Consider the following 21,014-nt stretch of genomic DNA (forward strand, 5'->3'; position numbering starts at 1 on the left):
CATTGCACATCCATCAATGCATCCTCAGATTGCATTAGCTTTTTAGCAGTTATGCAACACCATACCATCATATTAGGTTTGAGGCCAAGCAAATCCCACAGGTCATTTTCCCATCAACTGTTGGGCTTGTACAATGAATTTTACAGAATATTATAATGCAGGAATTTACTTACCTGCCACTTACTAGTTTTGTTATTCTTAAAAATGTATTTTGATCTCTTAGAGAACCAAGGTAGCCTTAATCATATAGTGTTTACTATGTGCCAGTCATGGTCCAGTGGTTAGTTTAATCCTCATAACTACTGTGTGAGCTAGAATCATTAGCATAATTCCCCACATTTCAGATGAGGAAACAGTCACTAAGAGGTCAAGTGTACTCCCTTAACCACTGTATACCATACTGGCTCTCAATGTAAAGAAACTGACTTTCTCAAATGATTTGGTGGGGATTTAGTAATATATACAGTGTATTTCATTTTTTTCACCCCTTTCCTTTATCCAGCTAGTTCAATTAGATGCTATATACAATGGATTTTACCTACAAAATGCTGTCTCTGCATCTGACACTTCCTTTTCTATTCTTCCAGACTATTCTCTAGTTCTTAACACTTTTAATTTTTTTGAAATGCTGTCTATTGAAATTGTCTCTTAACTGGTATCTCCCCATCTTCGTCCATCTTTTCCCTACCCCCTCTATATGATTCTGGGTCCTATTTATCATCATATTCTCAATTTCTACTTTGTTTTTATACCAATTTTGCATATTATTCCCTCTTATACATTCTACCCCTTTGAAGAGAAAAAAATAAATAAGTAAAATATTCTGTTTTCCGATTTATTTTAATATTATGCCATTTTACCTAAATAGTAGGCTTCTTCTCTTACTTGTTTTTCATCCAAAGTCAAGCTGAAGAAGATATGAATAAAGACCCAAAGATCAATTTACAGAATTTCTTTCTATTAATAAAACCAGAATGTGAAGGTTGGAGTCAGATAAGGATTCTGCAAATTAGGAACTATAGAGCCAAATGGCCTGGGTTGAAATCCCCATTCTATTATTTACAACTGGCTAACTTTGGTCAAGTCACTTAAGCTTTCTGTTCTTTAATTTCTTCATGTGTAAAATAAGGATGCAAATGGCATCTACCTCTTAAGGTTGCTGTGCAAACTAAATTAGTCAGTATTCTAAAGGGCTTAGAACAAGAGTCATTATTGTTATGAAAAACACTGTATATTAAATAAGAAACTTACATCTCATTGCTTAGGCAATAAGAAAGCCTCATCATTAAGGATTTTCGTTGGCCAAGATGCCTGGTTCTATACATTATGGATATTTATCTCAGTTCCTTTAACAGTCCCCAAAATTCAACATCCATTTATTATAATCTCTAGAATGTGAGCATAAAGGAAACATACCTCAACATAATAAAGGGCATATATGAAAATATATGAAAATCCCATATATGAAAATCCCACAGCTAATATCATACTCAACAGTATAAATCTATAAGAATTTCCTCTAAGACAAAGCTGCCCACTCTCACCAGTTTTATTCAACATTGTATTGGAAGTCCTAGACATAGCAATTACACAAGAAAAAATAAAAGAAATCCAAATTGGTAAGGAAGAAGTAAAACTGTCACTGTTTGCAGTTGAAATGATATTATCCACAGAAAAACCTAAAGCAGCCACCATAAAACTAGTAGAGCTCATCAATGAATTTGGTAACTTTGCAGGATACAAATATACAGAAATCTGTTGCATTTCTGTATACTATCTATGAAATACCAGGAAGATAATCCCATTTATCATTGCATCAATAAGAATAAAATAACTAGGAATAAACCTACCTGAGGAGGAAAAAGACCTGTATCCCAAAAACTGTAAGATGCTGATGAAAAAAACTGAAGATGACATAAACAGATGGAAAGGTATACCATGTTCTTGGACTGGAAGATGTGAGATATAAATATATATATATACACACACACACATATATACAAAATGGCATATTACCCATAAAAAAGAATGAAATTTTACATTTGCAACAACATGAATGGACTTGGAGGGTATTATGCTAAGTGAAATAAGACAGAGAACGACAAATACTGGATGATATTATTTATACATGGAATCTAAAAAATACAACAAACTAGTGAGTATAACAAAAAGGAAACAGACTCACAGATATAAAGAACAAAACTAGTGGTTCCCAATGGGGAGAGGAAAGTGGGGAGGGGCAATACAGGCGGAGGGGACTAAGAGGTAAAAACTATTATGTATAAAACAAGCTAGAAAGATATACTATACAACACAGGGGATATAGCCAATACTTTATAATAACTATAAATGGAGTACAACCCTTAAAATTTGTGAATCAGTATATTGTACACCTGAAACATATTACACATCAACTATACTGCAATAAAAATAAATAAATAAAATTATTAACCATGAAAAAAGTAATTCTGCCTCCTTGCTCTTACTCCATTACACAAAGTATTTGTATTAGGAAACTGAGTTTCTACTTTATTTTCAAATAACAAGTTATTAACTGTCAAAAAGCAGGTGATAATTGATATCACTTTTAAAACACTTTAAAGCAATATTTTATAAAATCAGCAGTTGATCTCAAAAAGTGAGACTAAACCCACAAACTTCAATTATGTAAGAATTGGATCACATTAAATTTATGTAAGACTGAGGAGAATACAAATTCAAGGGTAGATTATTCCACAGAAAGATCATAAATGAGCTAAACATTAAGGATTATTAAGAACAAAACACAAAGATTGCTTTCATCAAATTAAAATGAAATAAAATAAAAAAGGAATTCAATCTTTGGGTTGAAGGACTTCCCTGGTGGTGCAGAGGTTGAGAATCTGCCTGCCAATGCAGGGGACATGGGTTTGAGCCCTTGTCCGGGAAGATCCCACAAACCGTGAAGCAACTAAGCCCATGTGCCACAATACTGAGCCTGAGATCTAGAGCCTGCAAGCCACAACTACTGAGCCTGTGTGCCACAACTACAGAAGCCCGCATGCCTAGAGGCGGTGCTCCACAACAAGAGAAGCCACCACAATGAGAAGCCCACGCACCACAACAAAGAGTAGTCCCTGCTCGCCCCAACTAGAGAAAGCCTGCGAGCAGAAACAAAGACACAATGCAGCCAAAAATAAATAAATAAAAATAAATAAATCTATAAGAAAATTACTAAAATAACTAAAAACAGGAAAGTATCATCTTGATCACATTATACCATATCTTCCAGCACAATTTTTTTAATTCAAATTCTTACCTCTCTCCATTCTTTATTTCCAACTCCTTGTACATACAAGACACAAACTACAAAAGATGAAAAAATAAATATATCTAAACGTTTTTTATAAATATCAGATATAAATGTATCCAATTTATTTTTCAGCTGTACAAAAGCTATATTAAAATTAGTTCCTAGCCTTACTCTGGCATGAAAATTGCTAATAAATCATCACATGATGAAAATTTTTTATAAAAAAGCAAGAAACAATATCAGGTCTTTAGAACTTAGCATGTATAGAGCTAGGCACAAAAAAAAAATAACAATTATTTGCTAATGTCTTCAATTGCATTATGCTACAGATATAGATAAAAAAATCTTTTAACTAAGGTTAAACAGTTTGAAATATTTCAGTATGTTACCAGTCATAAGTCAAGCTCTTCCTAGGATACTTATAATGCTCAAAACCATCATAGGAAGGATATCTGGAGCAAATCATACGCCACATTTAATATTTGCAACTCCTATCCTCAATGTTTGTAAACAAGTAAGAAATCCTATGAACCACAAAAGAAAGTTGCAAAAAAGGGAGATTAAGAGTTTGGGGTAAAGATTAATTTATAAAAATATCCCACCCACTTGTCAATGGGCCCCAGGAATTTTTAATACCCACAAAGTTTAATGCCTTTTCTCCAGTGACTACCTCAAGAATTCTTCTGTCAACTGACAAAACCTCTCTCCTGTAGTTAAACCACACAGGTTCACACATTTGTAGAGATGGAGAGCTGCTGGATATCAGCTTCTAAATATTACAAGATTTGGACTCACTACTTGATTTATACATTATTTCTGTTGTTTTCTAATTTAAACTGTCTCATTTTACAATTTATCTCCAATTTTCAATATATATAATTAGGAATCAAAAACTTCAGCTCATTCAAGATATTATATAATTCACTTGGTTGTATATGCCTTTATATACTGCATTTATTCACAAAAAAAGGAAAATGATTACTCTGACTTGATCATAAAATTATGGCCCATTACAGTTGTCTTTCAAAGATAATTTCTACCATATGGCTATACAATGAGGTTTAATTTCAAAGTGAACTGTCCTACATTGCAGTCATCTGCATTGTCATCTTATTCTCAAAATGCTAAGCAATTCCCTCTCTTTAGCCAGAGTACTGCCCAAGTAGATGAGAATGCAGGGCCTAAGACTATACTCCATCTTGCTTTCTAGCCTTCAAAACAAATATTTAAATAAGAACTATGATTTTCAAACAAGTTTTTGAAAAATCAAGTAAAATAAGTAGACTATTTCAAAAAGCAAGTAATAGGGCTTCCCTGGTGGCGCAGTGGTTGAGAGTCCGCCTGCCGATGCAGGGGACACGGGTTCGTGCCCCGGTCCGGGAAGATCCCACATGCCGTGGAGCGGCTGGGCCCGTGAGCCATGGCCGCTGAGCCTGCGCGTCTGGAGCCTGTGCTCCACAACGGGAGAGGCCGCAGCTGTGAGAGGCCCGTGTACCGGAAAAAAAAAAAAAAAGCAAGTAATAGATACTTACTTGGATCAGATTTAGAAAACGTGTCTCTGTCAAGAAGATTTCTGTTGAATAAAAGAGAAAATGTTAGATGAATATAATACCAAAATATTTATATAAATATATATATACATGAATGATGACTTGAAAGTTCCAAAAGTTACATTTGTGCTTCATATTCATCCTCCATTAATTGGTAATAATTTATAATAGTTAAATTACATTTTTATCTTTAATACTTATAATAAAAATCTCATGTTTACCCTGTTGTATTCTTTCACCAGGACTACCACTCATGTGCATTTATCTGTACCGTGCTTGTTATTTGAAAGGCTTTTTTTCATATCAACCTGATAGCCTTTCATATTTCAGGTTCTTAAAAGTTACTCCTTCTGTGGAATCACTATACACTGAGAAAATAAAAACACAGTCAACAGAACAGCACAGACAAAAAAAAAAAAAAAAAATGGGATTACACCTTCAAATATTCCCAGAAAGAAACTATCAGACATGTTTATATTTGGAATTAAGTCAAAGACCACTAGTCAGAAATCATATTAAAATAATCCTTCTGTCCCCTAAGCAGACACTATGACCCCAGCAATGACTGGCAAACAGTAAATTTCAAACATTTCCATTTGAGAATATACTATGTTATATATTTATAAAGGTAGCTCTCCGCTCACATGGAAATTCTCCAGCCTTTCCTATGTGTCTAGTTTTGCTCATTAAGTGTCCTAAAAAATGTAATTCAGCTCTTTCTTTCAGAGTTCACTAAAGTCGAGGAGAGATGACAGTGCAAATATTGCAGTGTGCTTGGGACTCAAAAACTATGTTATACACATTTAAAAGCAAATAATGTGATTTCGGTGCCTTATTTATCTTAAAAAAAATAAAAACCTTACAATCTTTAACCATAAATACAAAATAATGGATTTCTATCAACAATAAAGATAAATATTCTTAATCATAGACTTTACTTGCCACATTATTTCTTCTAGCAATTATGATCCATAACATACAGTAGGTAAGGTCAAAAACAAACAAACAAACAAAAAACCTTAGACCCTTTATAATATGAGGGGGAAAAAACTCCATAAACTCTTCATAACTTAGTCCCTGAACTTTGCAGTTTAGCTTTCCCATTGCTGTTTGACAATAAATTTCAGCTATAATTTGATCATATGAATAAAATAGAATAAACTATCTCTGACTAGATTTAATTCCCCAAAGACTACTATACTCAAAGTTATATGATTTTACAAGTTTGTAAAAGGCAAATATTCTTACATGATAAGAATCACTGCAAAAGACCAGTGATTATCAAAATGCATCATAAAGTTAGGACTGATGACAGGAATGCAAGATTTTTTCCTCCCTAATATCCCATTAGAAACAAAGCACTTTCACATTAAGTTAAAAGAGAGGTATTATTGTGAAGACTATTGTATAAAAAAAAAGAAAAGAAGCTGAGGGTCAGAGAAACTGAGTAAATGAATAAGACCACACAGCCCAGTACAGAATATTCCAATGAAGTCAACCTTTTGAATCTGATTTTCCTGTTCTTTACAAAATGCTACATTGTCTGGAGAAGTCAGGGAGAAACAACTTGTTTTCCTGACTGTTGGAAATGTAGAAGGCCTCCCATTATACCTACTCGTTGAGCCACTAGAGTATGACATAAAATAAATTCTTGTTTATAGACTAATGTGAAGAGAGATGCCGCCTATGCTATGAACAAAGAGAACTAGGATAGGAGGCCAAACATAACTGTACTTAGTCACAGAAAAATTTTTTTGTTTTCTATATAAAGCACTTTAAAAAAACACACACACACCACCCCTCACCAGCTTTTATATAGGAAGGTTACTCTTCCCTCCATGAGGTTGTCTTTTGCTCGAGTTAGGATGCCTTTAACATTATGCCTACAATTTTATAATGGAATGTTGAACTTGAACATTATAAAAATCCTGAACAGGTCTTTCTATTCTATAAACCTTGATGAAGCTAAACAAGGAAGAGAGCAAATTCCTGAAAAGAAATTATGGAGAAATACAGTGCATTAGTCAGAAAACTTACCTGAAGAAATAACCTAATCAAAAATTTAATCTGTGAATTGCATGATTTGCTCTAGTAACCACTCATCTCAAATTCCAATTAAAATGTCTGGACTTAAGAGTATGATTGAAATATCATAACTAAAGCTAAAGCGCAATCAATTAAACTCTAACCTGTATGAAGAAGTACTAGGTTAATGGAAGAGGCATATTTTGCATGAAGCCTGCAATAGGAGTAGATAAGGAAGAAGTTAGTAACACCTTTCCAGGACCATCCAGGAGAAAAGGTTCCCTGACTTCACCCTTTATAATTCAATCGTTATTGATATTAATCTCTTAAAACAGACAAATGCATCAAGCTACCTTCCCTTGATGACAATAGTCAATTAGCTCATCCGACAACGCTGCTTACTCTGATTTTATGCTCAACAAGCCACCTTCCAATTTTAAGATGGCTTCTCATATAGTTATTAGCACAGAACTGTGCTTAGTGGCCAAGATGAATATTACAGTTTTCTTGACCATTATAGTTTTTATACTCAACTGGCATTCCAAGACCCATACTGAACAGCCAGTTAATCTCTTAAAATGACATCTCAGACTTGTCTTTCTCTAACAGGAAAATTGCAATTCCATTTAAACTTCAGAGCAATTCTGCAAGTATTTTTCAAGAAAATATTCTATGCCCAAGACCTAACTAAGCACTAACTAATTAAACATGTTCTCAAATCTCAAGATGCCTGAACTTTACTAAGAGGACAAACTCAGAAATCAATAGCAATATTGGATGGTATATAAAATAACAGTTTATTATGGGGAGAAGGAAGAGTAAAATAGAGTAAAATTAATTCAACTACAAATAAAAAACATCAGGTACAATAGTTAGCTCTTAACCAAATTATTTTTTTAAATATACTAGAAAAAAAACAATTTATAGGTATGTCTATATAACAAAAACAGTCTAAACAAATGTATATCTTGAAATAATTGCCTTATTTTTTTAAGGTTAAGTATCCTTTTCTGTTACAATTATATAATGAGAGTTTATTAGTGGAAAACTAAAACTTCTAATTATTCACATGTAAAATGAGCATAACAACACCATCTATTAAGGTAAAGGATATTTGTAAGTGAGTTAACCTACAAGTTGTAGGCCTGCTCCTAATTCTTTCCAACTCAGTAAATGAAATAAGCTAATAAGTATTGTTCTTAGCGTAGTAAATATTGAATTTTTTGATTCCTTTAAAAGAGAAGCAAATATTATTATCCTAACACAGATGCATTTTGAAAAAGAAAATCTACTTGTATATATTATGAATTCTAAAGTTAATAGTTCCACAGTAAAGACAATTTTACTATTTGTGAATTTTTAAAGTGCTAATTTTAAAAAAGCACACAATATATTTGTTTTAGGGAATAAATCTTCAAACTGAAGGTATGAAGTGAATTCCAAAAAGCTACTTGTGGCCAGCAGAACTTAGACAACATGTAACGAGGCTCCACTGCTGTACCTGAGTGGAATTGTTCTATTTAATTTTTAATAAGAACAAAAATATAGCTTATAAATAGAGCCAAATAAAAAAACTGTTCTATTTAATTTTCCATATGAACAAAAATATACCTATGAATAGAGCCAAACAATGCTTTATCATTTTACAAACACAGTCCAGCATAAATTTTCTACATGTGGACAGAGAACCACGTCTCTGCATAAATATAACTGCCTCTGAGAACTGTTCTGTATCTATAAACAGGATGACTCTGGGTTTAATTAAAATTTAGGAAATTATTATAGGACTTTTATTTACCTGTTATTCAACTTAGTCTCAGGATCAACTGACCACCTGCAAGGTCTTTACTAAATATTGCTTAGGCAACCACAGAACGTAGTTGGCACATAAGCAAAGGTCTGTACGAATGAACGGTTTTAGTATCAAATCAAAAGCATCACCTTTTTCACTTTAGGTATGATGAGGTGTTTTATTATGGAAAAAAGAGTAGAAGAGGAAGGTGGCATATTAGACCTTTGCCCTAATAAGTAACTCATTAACTGAATAAAACCTGAGTGAGGAAATTATAAACATGCCCCATGTCACTGGGTCATGTCTAGGCCCTTACCTTGGGCATTATATTGTCTTAAGGACTGGAATTAAGAAGTTCTTGGCATGCATATATATATATATATAAAATATATATATTATATATTTAATGCATATAACACACAAAATGGTTTTCTGAGTTTTTTAAATAATGACAGGGAAATCAAGACTTGTTTTGAGCAACTGAAAGGAAATTCATCGAATCTTTGGAAGTCACTTGAATGCAATATTTAATTCTCTATGATTCATTTATGCATTATTTTTATTCTTTGATCAAATATTATAGCTGGAAATTTAGCATGCAAATTTAAGGAAAAAAATATTTTCCTGAACCTAAAACTTCTACGGCAAATAGAAACACTGTACTGAAAAAGTAAAACTTTAGAAATGAAACAAATCAAGTATTTTGAAACTGAAGCTTACTAAAAAGCCAGAATTAGCTAGAATCTAAGACACCAAGTAATTCTAAAGGGTAGGATCATTGGAAAGTACTTAACAAGTTTACCAGCTTTCAAGAAAATAAGAATAGACATTCAGGTTTGAAGTTGTACAAATAGACTAAAATTTCAGCTCAGCAGCAGCCACCTTTCATAGTCTGAGCATACAAGTAGAACTTTATCGTGTATGATATATATTACTCAATGAAAACTAGTAATAAAATAAACTTTATTTTTCAGTTTTTGCTGAAAATGGTTGTTTTAAAGTATTTATTAGTACTGTTGAGCTGAAAAGGTCAGTAATAAAATATACAGTTTCAACCTTTGCCTGGGTTGAATTTGGTATATATACTAAAAGAATTTGAGGGGAAGATAATTAATGGTGAAAATTTTTCTGTATTCACCTATGATTGATATTCTTGAAATTTACTTAAAGGAAACTCAGGGCTTTTCACAATCTGACATGTCAGAGCTCTGTTTGCCTGAGCTAAGGTAAACAGAAGAACCCTTTGGTTTGAAGTAATATGTAGGGTTAACTCAGGGTGATACAAGCTTTTAGAAAAAAAGATGGGTTTGACAAAACCCAATTCCTGATTTCAGCCAAAGAAGAGAAACATTTGTGTTAAAAATGGGAAGGATAAAAGAAACTGAGAACAGAATATGAGTCTTCTTAAAAACCTAAAACTTATGTACAAAACTAATTTCATTATATTTTCTGCAGTCTTGTAGCCTCTTCATTTCCTATCTCAGTAAGTGGCAACAATGGAAGGCAGAATTATGGCCCCCCAAACATAACAGGTCTTAATCTCTGGGTCCTATTAATGTGACCCTTATTTAGAGGAAAAAAGGTCTGTGCAGATGTGATTAAATTATTGGTTCTGTGATGAGGCATTTATCCTGGATTATCTGGGTGGGCCCTAAATGCAATCAATCACATATCCTAATAAGAAGAAGGCAGAGGGAGATTTGACACAGAGAGAGTGATGTGAACAGAGCAGAGAGAGATGTGTGGGCTCTAGCCTTGAAGACCCAAATGATGCAGCCACAAGCCAAGGCATGCCAGCAGCCACAAGAAGCTGGAAAAGAGCAAGGAATGACTTCTACACCAGAACCCCCAGAGGGAAAGCAGTCCTACCAACATCTTGGTTTCAGCCAAGTGACACTCTATTTACACTTCTGGCCTCCAGAACTGTAAGAAAAAATTTCTGTGGTTTTAACTCAACAAGTTTGTGATAATTTGTTACAACAGCTACAGGAAACTAATACAGCAACAGGGTTCAACCCATCTCTCTTCCAAGCAAGACTCCAATCATCCTTCCCCTCCATCTCCTTCTGCTAATGCTTCCCCCACCTTGGCTTCTGCTTCCAAGTCCCAACTGCATCCCAGACCTTAGAGCTAGCTCTTAACTGGTCTTCCTGCCTCCTGTCTCCCAGTTCATTCACCAAGATGTCTCCAAGAGAAAGTTCTCTACAGTAAAACCTGACCAAATGGCTCCCCTGCATAAAACCCATTACCAACAAAAACTCCAAACTCCTTAAAATAATACTACATACCTGCCACATTCTGATCCCGGCTTTATCTCTAGCTGCACTTCTATCCATATTCCATATCACAGACTCTGTTCCAGACATCTCAGATTTTTTACAGTCCTTTAGTCTAAAATTGCCTCATATTTCTGTACTATTATTTTACCCTGTCCCTAAAATTTCCTCAGCAACCTCATTTCCGCTGGGAAATGTGAATTCCTCTTTCAGCCTTTCCTCATTGGTGTCCCCCGAGAAGGTAGAAATGATTATTCCCTCCGTCTACTCCATCATACCCAACATGAACCTATGTCACAAATTCCTCACTTACTATTTATTTACTTAGCTGGGTGCCAGGCACTGTGCTGAACACTTTTTTTTAATATTTAAAATTGTATTCAAAATTTTGCAATCTTCATACTTAAAAACTGGCAGGCCTTACCTCTTATAGGGGAATGGCTAATGCTACCACTTGCTTCTTTTTTTTGTGCTGAGCACTTTATTTATTTATTTCAACAACTTTATTGGAGTATAATTGCTTTATAATGGTGTGTTAGTTTCTGTTTTATAACAAAGTGAATCCGTTATACATATACACATATCCCCATATCTCTTCCCTCTTGCGTCTCCCTCCCTCCCACGTTCCCTATCCCACCACTCTAGGTGGTAACGAAGAACCGAGCTGATCTCCCTGTGCTATGCAGTTGCTTCCCACTAGCTATCTATTTTACATTTAGTAGTGTATATGTGTCCATGCCACTCTCTCACTTTGTCCCAGCTTACCCTTTCCCCTCCTCATATCCTCAAGTCAATTCTCTAGTAGGTCTGTGTCTTTATTCCCGTCTTGCCCCTAGGTTCTTCATGACCACTTTTTTTGTTGTTTTTTAGATTCCATATATGTGTGTTAGCATACGGTATTTGTTTTTCTCTTTCTGACTTACTTCACTCTGTATGACAGACTCTAGGTCTATCCACCTGACTACAAATAACTCAATTTCGGTTCTTTTTATGGCTAAGAAATATTCCATTGTATATATGTGCCACATCTTCTTTATCCATTCATCTGTTGATGGACACTTAGGTTGCTTCCATGTCCTGGCTATTGTAAACAGAGCTGCAATGAACATTGTGGTACATGACTCTTTTTGAATTATGGTTTTCTCAGGGTATATGCCTAGTAGTGGGATTGCTGGGTCATGTGGTAGTTCTATTTTTAGTTTTTTAAGGAACCTCCATACTGTTCTCCATAGTCGCTGTATCAATTTACATTCCCACAAACAGTGTAAGAGGATTCCTTTTTCTCCACACCCTCTCCAGCATTTATTGTTTCTAGATTTTTTGATCTACATGTTTTGATCTACATTGCCATTCTGACCGGTGTGAGATGATATCTCATTGGAGTTTTGATTGGCATTTCTCTAATGATTAATGATGTTGAGCATTCTTTCATATGTTTGTTAGCAATCTGTATATCTTCTTTGGAGAAATGTCTATTTAGGTCTTCTGCCCATTTTTGGATTGGGTTATTTGTTTTTTTGATATTGAGCTGCATGAGCTGCTTGTAAATTTTGGAGATTAATCCTTTGTCCATTGCTTCATTTGCAAATATTTTCTCCCATTCTGAGTGTTGTCTTTTGGTCTTGTTTATGGTTTCCTTTGCTGTGCAAAAGCTTTGAAGTTTCATTAGGTCTCATTTGTTTATTTTTGTTTTTATTTCCATTTCTCTAGGAGGTGGGTCAAAAAGGATCTTGCTGTGATTTATGTCATCGAGTGTTCTGCCTATGTTTTCCTCTAAGAGTTTTATAGTGTCTGGCCTTACATTTAGGTCTTTAATCCATTTTGAGCTTATTTTTGTGTATGGTGTTAGGGAGTGTTCTAATTTCACTCTTTTACATGTAGCTGTCCAGTTTTCCAAGAACCACTTATTGAAGAGGCTGTCTTTTCTCCACTGTATATTCTTGCCTCCTTTATCAAAGATAAGGTGACCATATGTGCGTAGGTTTATCTCTGGGATTTGTATCCTGTTCCATTGATCTATATTTCTGTTTTTGTGCCAGTACCATACTCTCTTAATTACTGTAGCTTTGTAGTATAGTCTGAAGTCCGGGAGCCTGATTCCTCCACCTCCATTTTTCTTTCTCAAGATTGCTTTGGCTATTTGGGGTCTTTTGTATTTCCATACAAATTGTGAAATTTTTTGCTCTAGTTCTGTGAAAAATGCCAGTGGTAGTTTGATAGGGATTGCACTGAATCTGTAGATTGCTTTGGGTAGTAGAGTCATTTCACAATGTTGATTCTTCCAATCCAAGAACATGGTATGAGCACTTTAAATAAATCATTTTATTTAATCTTCACCATAATCCTAATAAGTAGCAATTATTTTCCAAATCCATTTTCCAGGTGAGATAGTAAAATTCAGAGAGGTTAAATAATGTGGAAAAAGTTGCAAGAATAATAAATGCTTAAGGTGCATTTTTGTAAATTTTTGACTGATTTATAATTTTGATTTTGACTTTCAAATTTTGTATTGGTTATATTATTTGTCCATATTATTAAGTATAAAATGAAATGAACTGCAAACAGTATTATCATACCACTCATCATTGCTTTCCAAGCTCTAGCCAATAAATTATAAAATGAAAATAAGACACACTACAGGAAAGAGGAAAATTATCATTATGTGCAAAAGATTTAATTTTGTACCCAGAAAAAAGTAAGATAATTAATTAATAAAATCTTTCAAAATTAACAGGATAATTCAGTAAAGTGGTTAGAGGCATGATGAATACATAAAGGTCAGTAATATTCCTGAGTACCAATTGTTAACAACTGTCCTATCCACTTTGGACTTTTTGGTAGTTATCTGTTGCCTTCAATTGCTGAAGTATGTGAGTGCTGTGCAATTCTCTTACACTATCACTTCACTCCCAAATGCTGTTACCATGAAAGCAAGTCTCAGACCAAATTCTGCCAAAGGCACATACATTAATAAGTGGGACTCAAAACAGTCACACAATATGCTCTATGTTTAATCAAGTTCCAACTCTCTGTGCTTTCAGGCATTCAGAACAGCAGCCTAAGGCAGATGTGACAATCTTCTGTTGACAAGATTCATCTAACCTCTGGTCAAATCATGGTAGAGAATCCTCTAAACATTCTGTGCCCATGACCCAAGGAGTCCCTAAGTTTAGGGCACCACTCCAAAAGGCATAATCACAGGATTCTCTAGGTTCATATGCCCTGTTCATTTGTGCAATATTTCTAGCCAATCTGCATATATATTTTTTAATAACAATTTTACTCAGATATAATTCCCAGACCATACAATTCACCCTTTAAAAATGTACAATTCAGTGGTTTATAGTATATTCAAAGAGTTATGCAATCATCACCACTATCTAATTTTAGAACATTTTCACCACCATCCCCTACAAAAACTCTACCCATTAGTAGTCACTCTCAATTCCACCTCCTCCAACCCTTGATAACCACCAATATACTTTCTGTCTCTATGCATTTGCCCATTCTGCATATTTCATATAAATGGAATTACACAATATATGGCCTTTTGTGACTAGTTTCTTTTACCTAGCATAATGTTTTTAAGGTTCATCCATGTTATGGCAAGTATCAGTATCTTTACTTTTTATATCCAAATAATATTCCATTGTATGGATATATCCCATTTTGTTCATTAAATGATACACATTTGGGTTGTTTCCACTTTTGGCTATCATCCATAATGCTGCCTTAAACATCTGCATATAGGTTTTTGTGTGAACATAGAATTTCAGTTCTCTTGGATATATACCTAGAAGTGGAATTTCTGGCTCATATAATAACACTATTTTTAACATTTTGAGAAACTGCCAAACTATTTTTCAAAGTAGTTGCACCATGTTACATTCCTACCAACAATGTATGAAGGTTCCAATTTCTCCACATCCTCTCTAGTACTTATTACTGTCTTTTTTATTATAATCATCTAGTGGTGTAAAGTGGTCAATTCACATATCTGATCACCATACACATCACTAGTTAAAAAAAAAAAGTCATTTCTGACATACACAGTAATTACAAAACCCTCTGGTGCTGATCAAGGATAAAAATCATAGAATAGTTTCAGAGTAGGCATTTCTTAAGTGTGGGCTCTCAGACTTCAAATACTAACACAGTACATCCTAAATATGTAAGATACTGATTAAGATACTTCAGATTTAACACTACAATCTAACACAAACATCTAAATCACACTGCCTCTGTTGAAATATTTTAAAATTTACATGAAGTTCATCCTCAATAGTAAGCAATGACATGAAAATTAAATAAATAAGAATGTCCTATGACATAGATAAATATTAGCTGCATGAATTAAGACTCATTTAGTTGTAAGTGACACAAAACAGGGAAATTTATAATGAAAGTATGGAGATGTTTTATGGAGGTAACTTAAGAACATAACTGACCCAATGGAAAGAACTAAAACAAGGACAAACCCCCAAAGACCTGGTAAATCAGCAGAGACCAGCACCACAAGGCAATAAGCAAGGCTACAGGGACAATAGGCAGCAAGACCACATGCCAGGCCCTGCAGCAAAAGGGCATTACTGAGCAGATAAAGATAGAAGAATAGGAGGACTGAAGCTCACCACCCCCCACAAACACACCAAAAATACATTTACATGTAGAACAATTCACATGGAAAACTAACTGGAAACTGGCAGAACTCCTATACAACCAAAGCTATAAGAAAGATTTCCACATAACAAGGTAGGAAGAAAAAAAGGATAAAGTTGGGACCTCTGGCCCTGAGAGGAATGTGAAAGGAAGAGAAGGTCCACATGGTGGACTCTCACTTGGGGAGCAAGCAGGTCGAGCCACAAATTGGCTATCCCAGTCATGGGGCCCTTCAGGGAGGAGACAAGCTCCCCTGGCTGCTGGAAGAAACACTGGGACAGATAGAAGAGCTAGAAAAGCCTAGACTCTACTCACAAAGAGTGTACCTGTGCTGACTGCCCAATGATCAGGGCAGAGAGGGCTTTACACTGGTGGCCACCACCTTGCCATACTCCCCAATCCAAGTGAGAAGAACACTTCAGCTCTGCTCATTCCACACCACAGCTTGGCATGAGATCTGAGACAGCCCTGAGAAAAGACTCAGTCTAGCTATGGAGAAAGAACCCAGAGGCCTAGGTGTAGTGTGGTGTGGTCCTGGTGGGGTGGCAGCAGCCACTGTGGGCCTAGGGTGTGATCCTAGTGGGGTGCCAATGGCCATTGTCAGCACTTGCTGAGACACCACAACCCTCACACTGTGGTCCTTCTTCAAGCCAAGAGAGTGCTCTGGCCTTACCCATTCCAAGCCACAGCTTCACACTGGATCTTTGGCAGAAAAGTCCTGGGAGAACACTGCCACAGTGGCAGCCCAGATATCTGGTAGCAGCGTGGCCACCTCAATTCCTGCAGCCACAATGCCCTGACGCCCAACCCCAGCCCAGCAAATACTCTAGACCCACCCACTCCATGCTATAGACTTGTACTAGATCAAGGAAAAACACAATAAGAGAAGAGACATGACTTTGGGTTCCATCTGAGCAGAGCTGCAGATGTCTACGTACCACATCAGACCTTGGTGAGGGTGAGTGCATGGGCCTCACTTGCTTCAGCAATCCCTTCCTTTGTTACAGGACAGGCACTCAAGGTTAATAAAGTCTGACCAGTCTGACCCTCAGGGCTTCTACTCCAACAACTGAAGAGCACACCCCATCTCTGACAGGGCAGTGACAGGAAGCAGAGAGGAAGTCCCACCTCACATGCTACACTGGCTCTAGATCCTCCAACACCAGCCACACATCCTATAGAGTTGACAGTGGCCAGCACACCCTGAGGAAAGACATGGCTGGCATCCATATCAAAACCAGGCATCACACCAAAGGCACTGAACACACACAGTCTACACAGGGATGCTCCTACATAAAAACACCCTTTCAAGACCATGATAGATAACTGTTTCTCCTAAATTCACAGAGACAGAGAAAGTTAAGTAAAATGAAAAGTCAGAGAAACTACTCTCAATTGAAACAGCAAAAGAAAACCCCTGAAAAAAACAATGAAACAGAGATAATCAGTCCACCAGATAATGAGTTCAAAAACTTAGTAATAAAAATGCTAACTGAATTAAGAAAGATTATTGATGTAAAGGAAGATCATTTTAACAAGGAACTAGAAACTATAAAGATGACTCAATCAAAAATAGATACTTCAATTTCTGAGATAAGAAGCAATGAATAGCCAACTAAATGACACAGAAGAGTTTAAAAGCGATTTGGAAGACAGAATAATGGAAATCACACAATGAGAACAGAAAATAGAAAGACAAATGAAGAAAATCAAGAGCAACATACAAGATCTATGGAATAATATAAAACAGGCCAACCTACACATAATAGGGGTTCCAGAAGGAGAAGAGAGAGCAAAAGCAATCAAAAATGTATGTGAATTAATTATGGCTGAAAACTTCCCAAACCTAAAGGAAACAGATATCCAGGTCCAGGAACCACAGAGGGTCACAAACCAGAAGGTCCCAAACCAGAAGAACCCAAACAGACCCATACCAAGACATATAATTAAAATTGCAAAAGTTAAAACAGAGAATTATAAAGGAATCAAGAGAAAACCACTCATATACAAGGGAACCCCCATAAGGCAATCAGCTGATTTCTCTACAGAAACGTGGCAGGCCAAGAGGGAGTGGCACAATATAGTCAAAGTCCTGAAAAGGAAAAGCCTGCAACCTAGGATATTCTACCCAACAAGATTATCATTTAGAAAAGAAGGAGAGAGAAAGAATTCTCAGAGAAGCAAAAACTAAAAGAATTCAGCAATACTAAACATACCCTAAAAGAAATGTTGAACGGTCTTCTCTAAATGGAAAGAACTAAGAATCTATAAGAAAGGGAAAATCCCAACAGGAAGGGGCAAGTACATAATAGGAATTAGAGGGCACAGGGAGGGAAGGGAAGCTGGGACGAAGTGAGAGAGTAGCATTGACATATATACACTACCACATGTAAAATGGATGGCTAGTGAGAAGCTGCTGCATAGCACAAGGAGATCAACTCAATGCTTTGTGATAACCTAGAAGGATGGGATAGGGAGGGTAGGAGGGAGGCTCAAGAGGGAGGAGATATGGGGATATATGTATACATATAGCTGATTCACTTTGTTATACAGCAGAAACTAACACAATATTGTAAAGCAGTTATACTCCAATAAAGATGTGAAAAAAAAATAAACCAGTACATAGATTAAAAAAAAAACAAAATAAAAATTGTAAAAGCAACTATAGCTACAATAAACAGAAAAGGGATAAGCGAAGATGTAAAATATGACATCAAAAACAAGAAATATGGAGAAGTGGAGTAAAAAATGTAGATATTTTAGAATGTGTTTGAACTTAAATGATTATCAGTTTAAAGCAAATACATATAATTATAGGTCAAGATATATGAACCCTATGGTAACCACAAATCAAAAACCTACAACAGATTCACAAAAACCAAAAAGAAAGGAACTCAATCATACTACAAAAGAAAATCATGAAACCACAATGGGAAAAACAAAAAGAAGAGGAAATGAACGAAGAACAAAAAACAACTGGAAAACAAAAAATAAAAATGGCAATAAGTACATACCTATCAATAATTACTTTAAGTGTCAATGGACTAAATGCTCCAAACAAAATAACACAGTGTCTTATTAGATAAATAAATTTTAAAAGAACCTGCAATATGCTACCTACAAGAAATTCACTTCAGTGCAAAAGACACACACAGAATGAAAGTGACGTGATAGACAAAGGTATTTAATGAAGTGGAAATGAAAGAAAGCAGAAATAGCAATACTTATATCAAACAAAGAAGACTTTGAAATAAACACCCTAAAGAGAGACATTATTATAATTATATTATATTATAGACTTTGAAATAAATACCCTAAAGAGAGACATTATTATAATTATATTATATTTATTATATTATATTATAAAAAGCATTATATTATGATAAAAAGATTGATAGAAGAAGAGAAAATGACACTCATTAACATATATGCACCCAGTACAGAAGCACCTAAATATATAAAGCAAATACTAACAGACATAAAGGAGAAATCAACAATAATACAATAAGAGTAGGAGATTTAACCCCACTGACATCAGTGGACAGATCATCAAGACAAAAAATCAGTCAGGCAACAGAGGTCCTAAATCATGCAGTAGACTGGTTGGACTTAATGATATCTATAGGATATTACATCCAAAAAAAGCAGGACACACATTCTTGTCAAGCATGTATGGAACATTCTCCAGTACAGACCATATACTAGGTCACAAAACAAGCCTCATCAAGTTTAAGAGAATAGAAATATCAAGCCTCATTTCTGACCACAATGGTATGAAACTAGATATCAACTATAGAAAGAAAAATGGGAAAAGAACAAACACATGGAGACTAAACAACATGCTACTAAAAAAAAAATCAATGGGTCAATGATGAAGTCAAAAAAGAAATCAGAAAATGCCTAGAGACAAATGAAATGAAAACACTACTTTACAAAATCTATGGAATGTAGCAAAAGCAGTTCTAAGAGGGAAGTTCATAGTGATACAGGGCTTCTTCAAGAAACAAGAAAAATCTCAAATAAACAACCTAACCTACCACCTAAAAGAATTAGAAAAACAAGAACAAGCACAAAGTCAGCAGAAGAAAAGAAATAATAAAGATCAGAGAGGAAATAAATGAAATAGAGATTTAAAAAAAAAACATAGAAAAGATCAATAAAACCAAGAGCTGGTTTTTTGAAAAGATAAAAAAAACAAAACAGACAGATCTCTAGCCAGGCTCACCAAGAAGAAAGGGAGGATGCAAATTTTAAAAAAATAAGAAATGAAAGAGGAAAACAGTAACCAATACCACAAAAATACAAAAAAAAAGAAAGACGAGAACACTATGAATAGCTATATGCCAACAAAATGAACAACCTAGAAGAAATGGACAAATTTCTAGAAATATACAGCCTGCCAAGACTGAGTCAAGAAGAAAGAAACAATTTGAACAGACCAATCACTAGAAGTGAAATAGAATCTTTAATTAACGAAACAAAAGAAAACAAACAAACAAAACTCCCTGCAAACAAAAATCCAGGACCAGATAGCTTCACTGGGGAGTTATACCAAACATATAAGGAAGCATTATACCTATCTTTCTCAAACCATCCCAAAAAATTGAAGAGGAAAGAATACTCCCAAATTCATTCTACAAGGCCACCATTACCATGACACCAAAAGAAAACAAAGCCACTACAAAAAAAGAAAATTACAGGCCAATATTTTTGATGAATATAGATGTAAAAATCCTCAAAAAATTAGCAAACCAAATACAATACATAAAAAGCATCATACACCATGATCAAGTTGGATTCATTCCAGGATCATAAGGATGGTTCTACATTTGCAGATCAATCAACATGATACACCACATTAACAAAAGGAAAGACAAATACCACATGATCATCACAACAGATGCAGAAAAAGCATTTGACAAAATTCAAAATCCAATCATGATAAAAACTCTCATCAAAGTGATTATAGAGGGAACATATCTCAACATGATAAATGCCACTTATGACAAACCCACAGTCAACATCATACTCAAGAGTGAAGAGCTGAAAGCCCACTAAATTCAGGAACAAAACAAGGATGCCCACTCTCACCACTTCTATTTAAAATAGGATTGAAAGTCCTAGCCACATCAATCAGACAGGAAAAAGAAATAAAAAAGTATCAAAATAAGAAGGGGAGAGGTTAAATTGTCATTATTTACATGACATGATACTCTATATAGAAAGCCCTAGTGTCCACACAAAAACAATTAGAACTAATAAATTACTTCAGCAAGGTAGCAAGATCCAAAATTAATACACAGAAATATCAGAAAGAGAAAGTAAAAAAATCCCATTTAAAATTGCATCAAAAAAATTTATGAATAAATTTAACCAAGGAACTGAAAGACCTAACATGAAAAACTATAAAACATTGATAA

The 21,014-nt window shown here is 34.9% G+C and overlaps 1 protein-coding gene across 1 annotated transcript in view; it reads right to left on the minus strand.

Annotated features, from left to right (window-relative positions):
• Positions 1–3,029: 3,029 nt before the first annotated feature.
• Positions 3,030–21,014, minus strand: part of LOC309830335 (copine-8-like) — a 50,952-nt gene continuing 32,967 nt past the window's right edge. The window contains exons 2-3 of the mRNA XM_082666813.1: positions 4,825–4,865; positions 3,030–3,345 (exon numbers count right to left, since the gene is read on the minus strand). Coding sequence (XP_082522939.1) covers positions 3,287–3,345; positions 4,825–4,865 — 100 coding nt within the window. The 3' untranslated portion in view covers positions 3,030–3,286. The remainder of the gene's footprint in view (positions 3,346–4,824; positions 4,866–21,014) is intronic.

This window comes from Grampus griseus, assembly GCF_964374135.1.
Source record: "Grampus griseus genome assembly, chromosome: 11".
Classification (NCBI taxonomy): domain Eukaryota; kingdom Metazoa; phylum Chordata; class Mammalia; order Artiodactyla; family Delphinidae; genus Grampus; species Grampus griseus.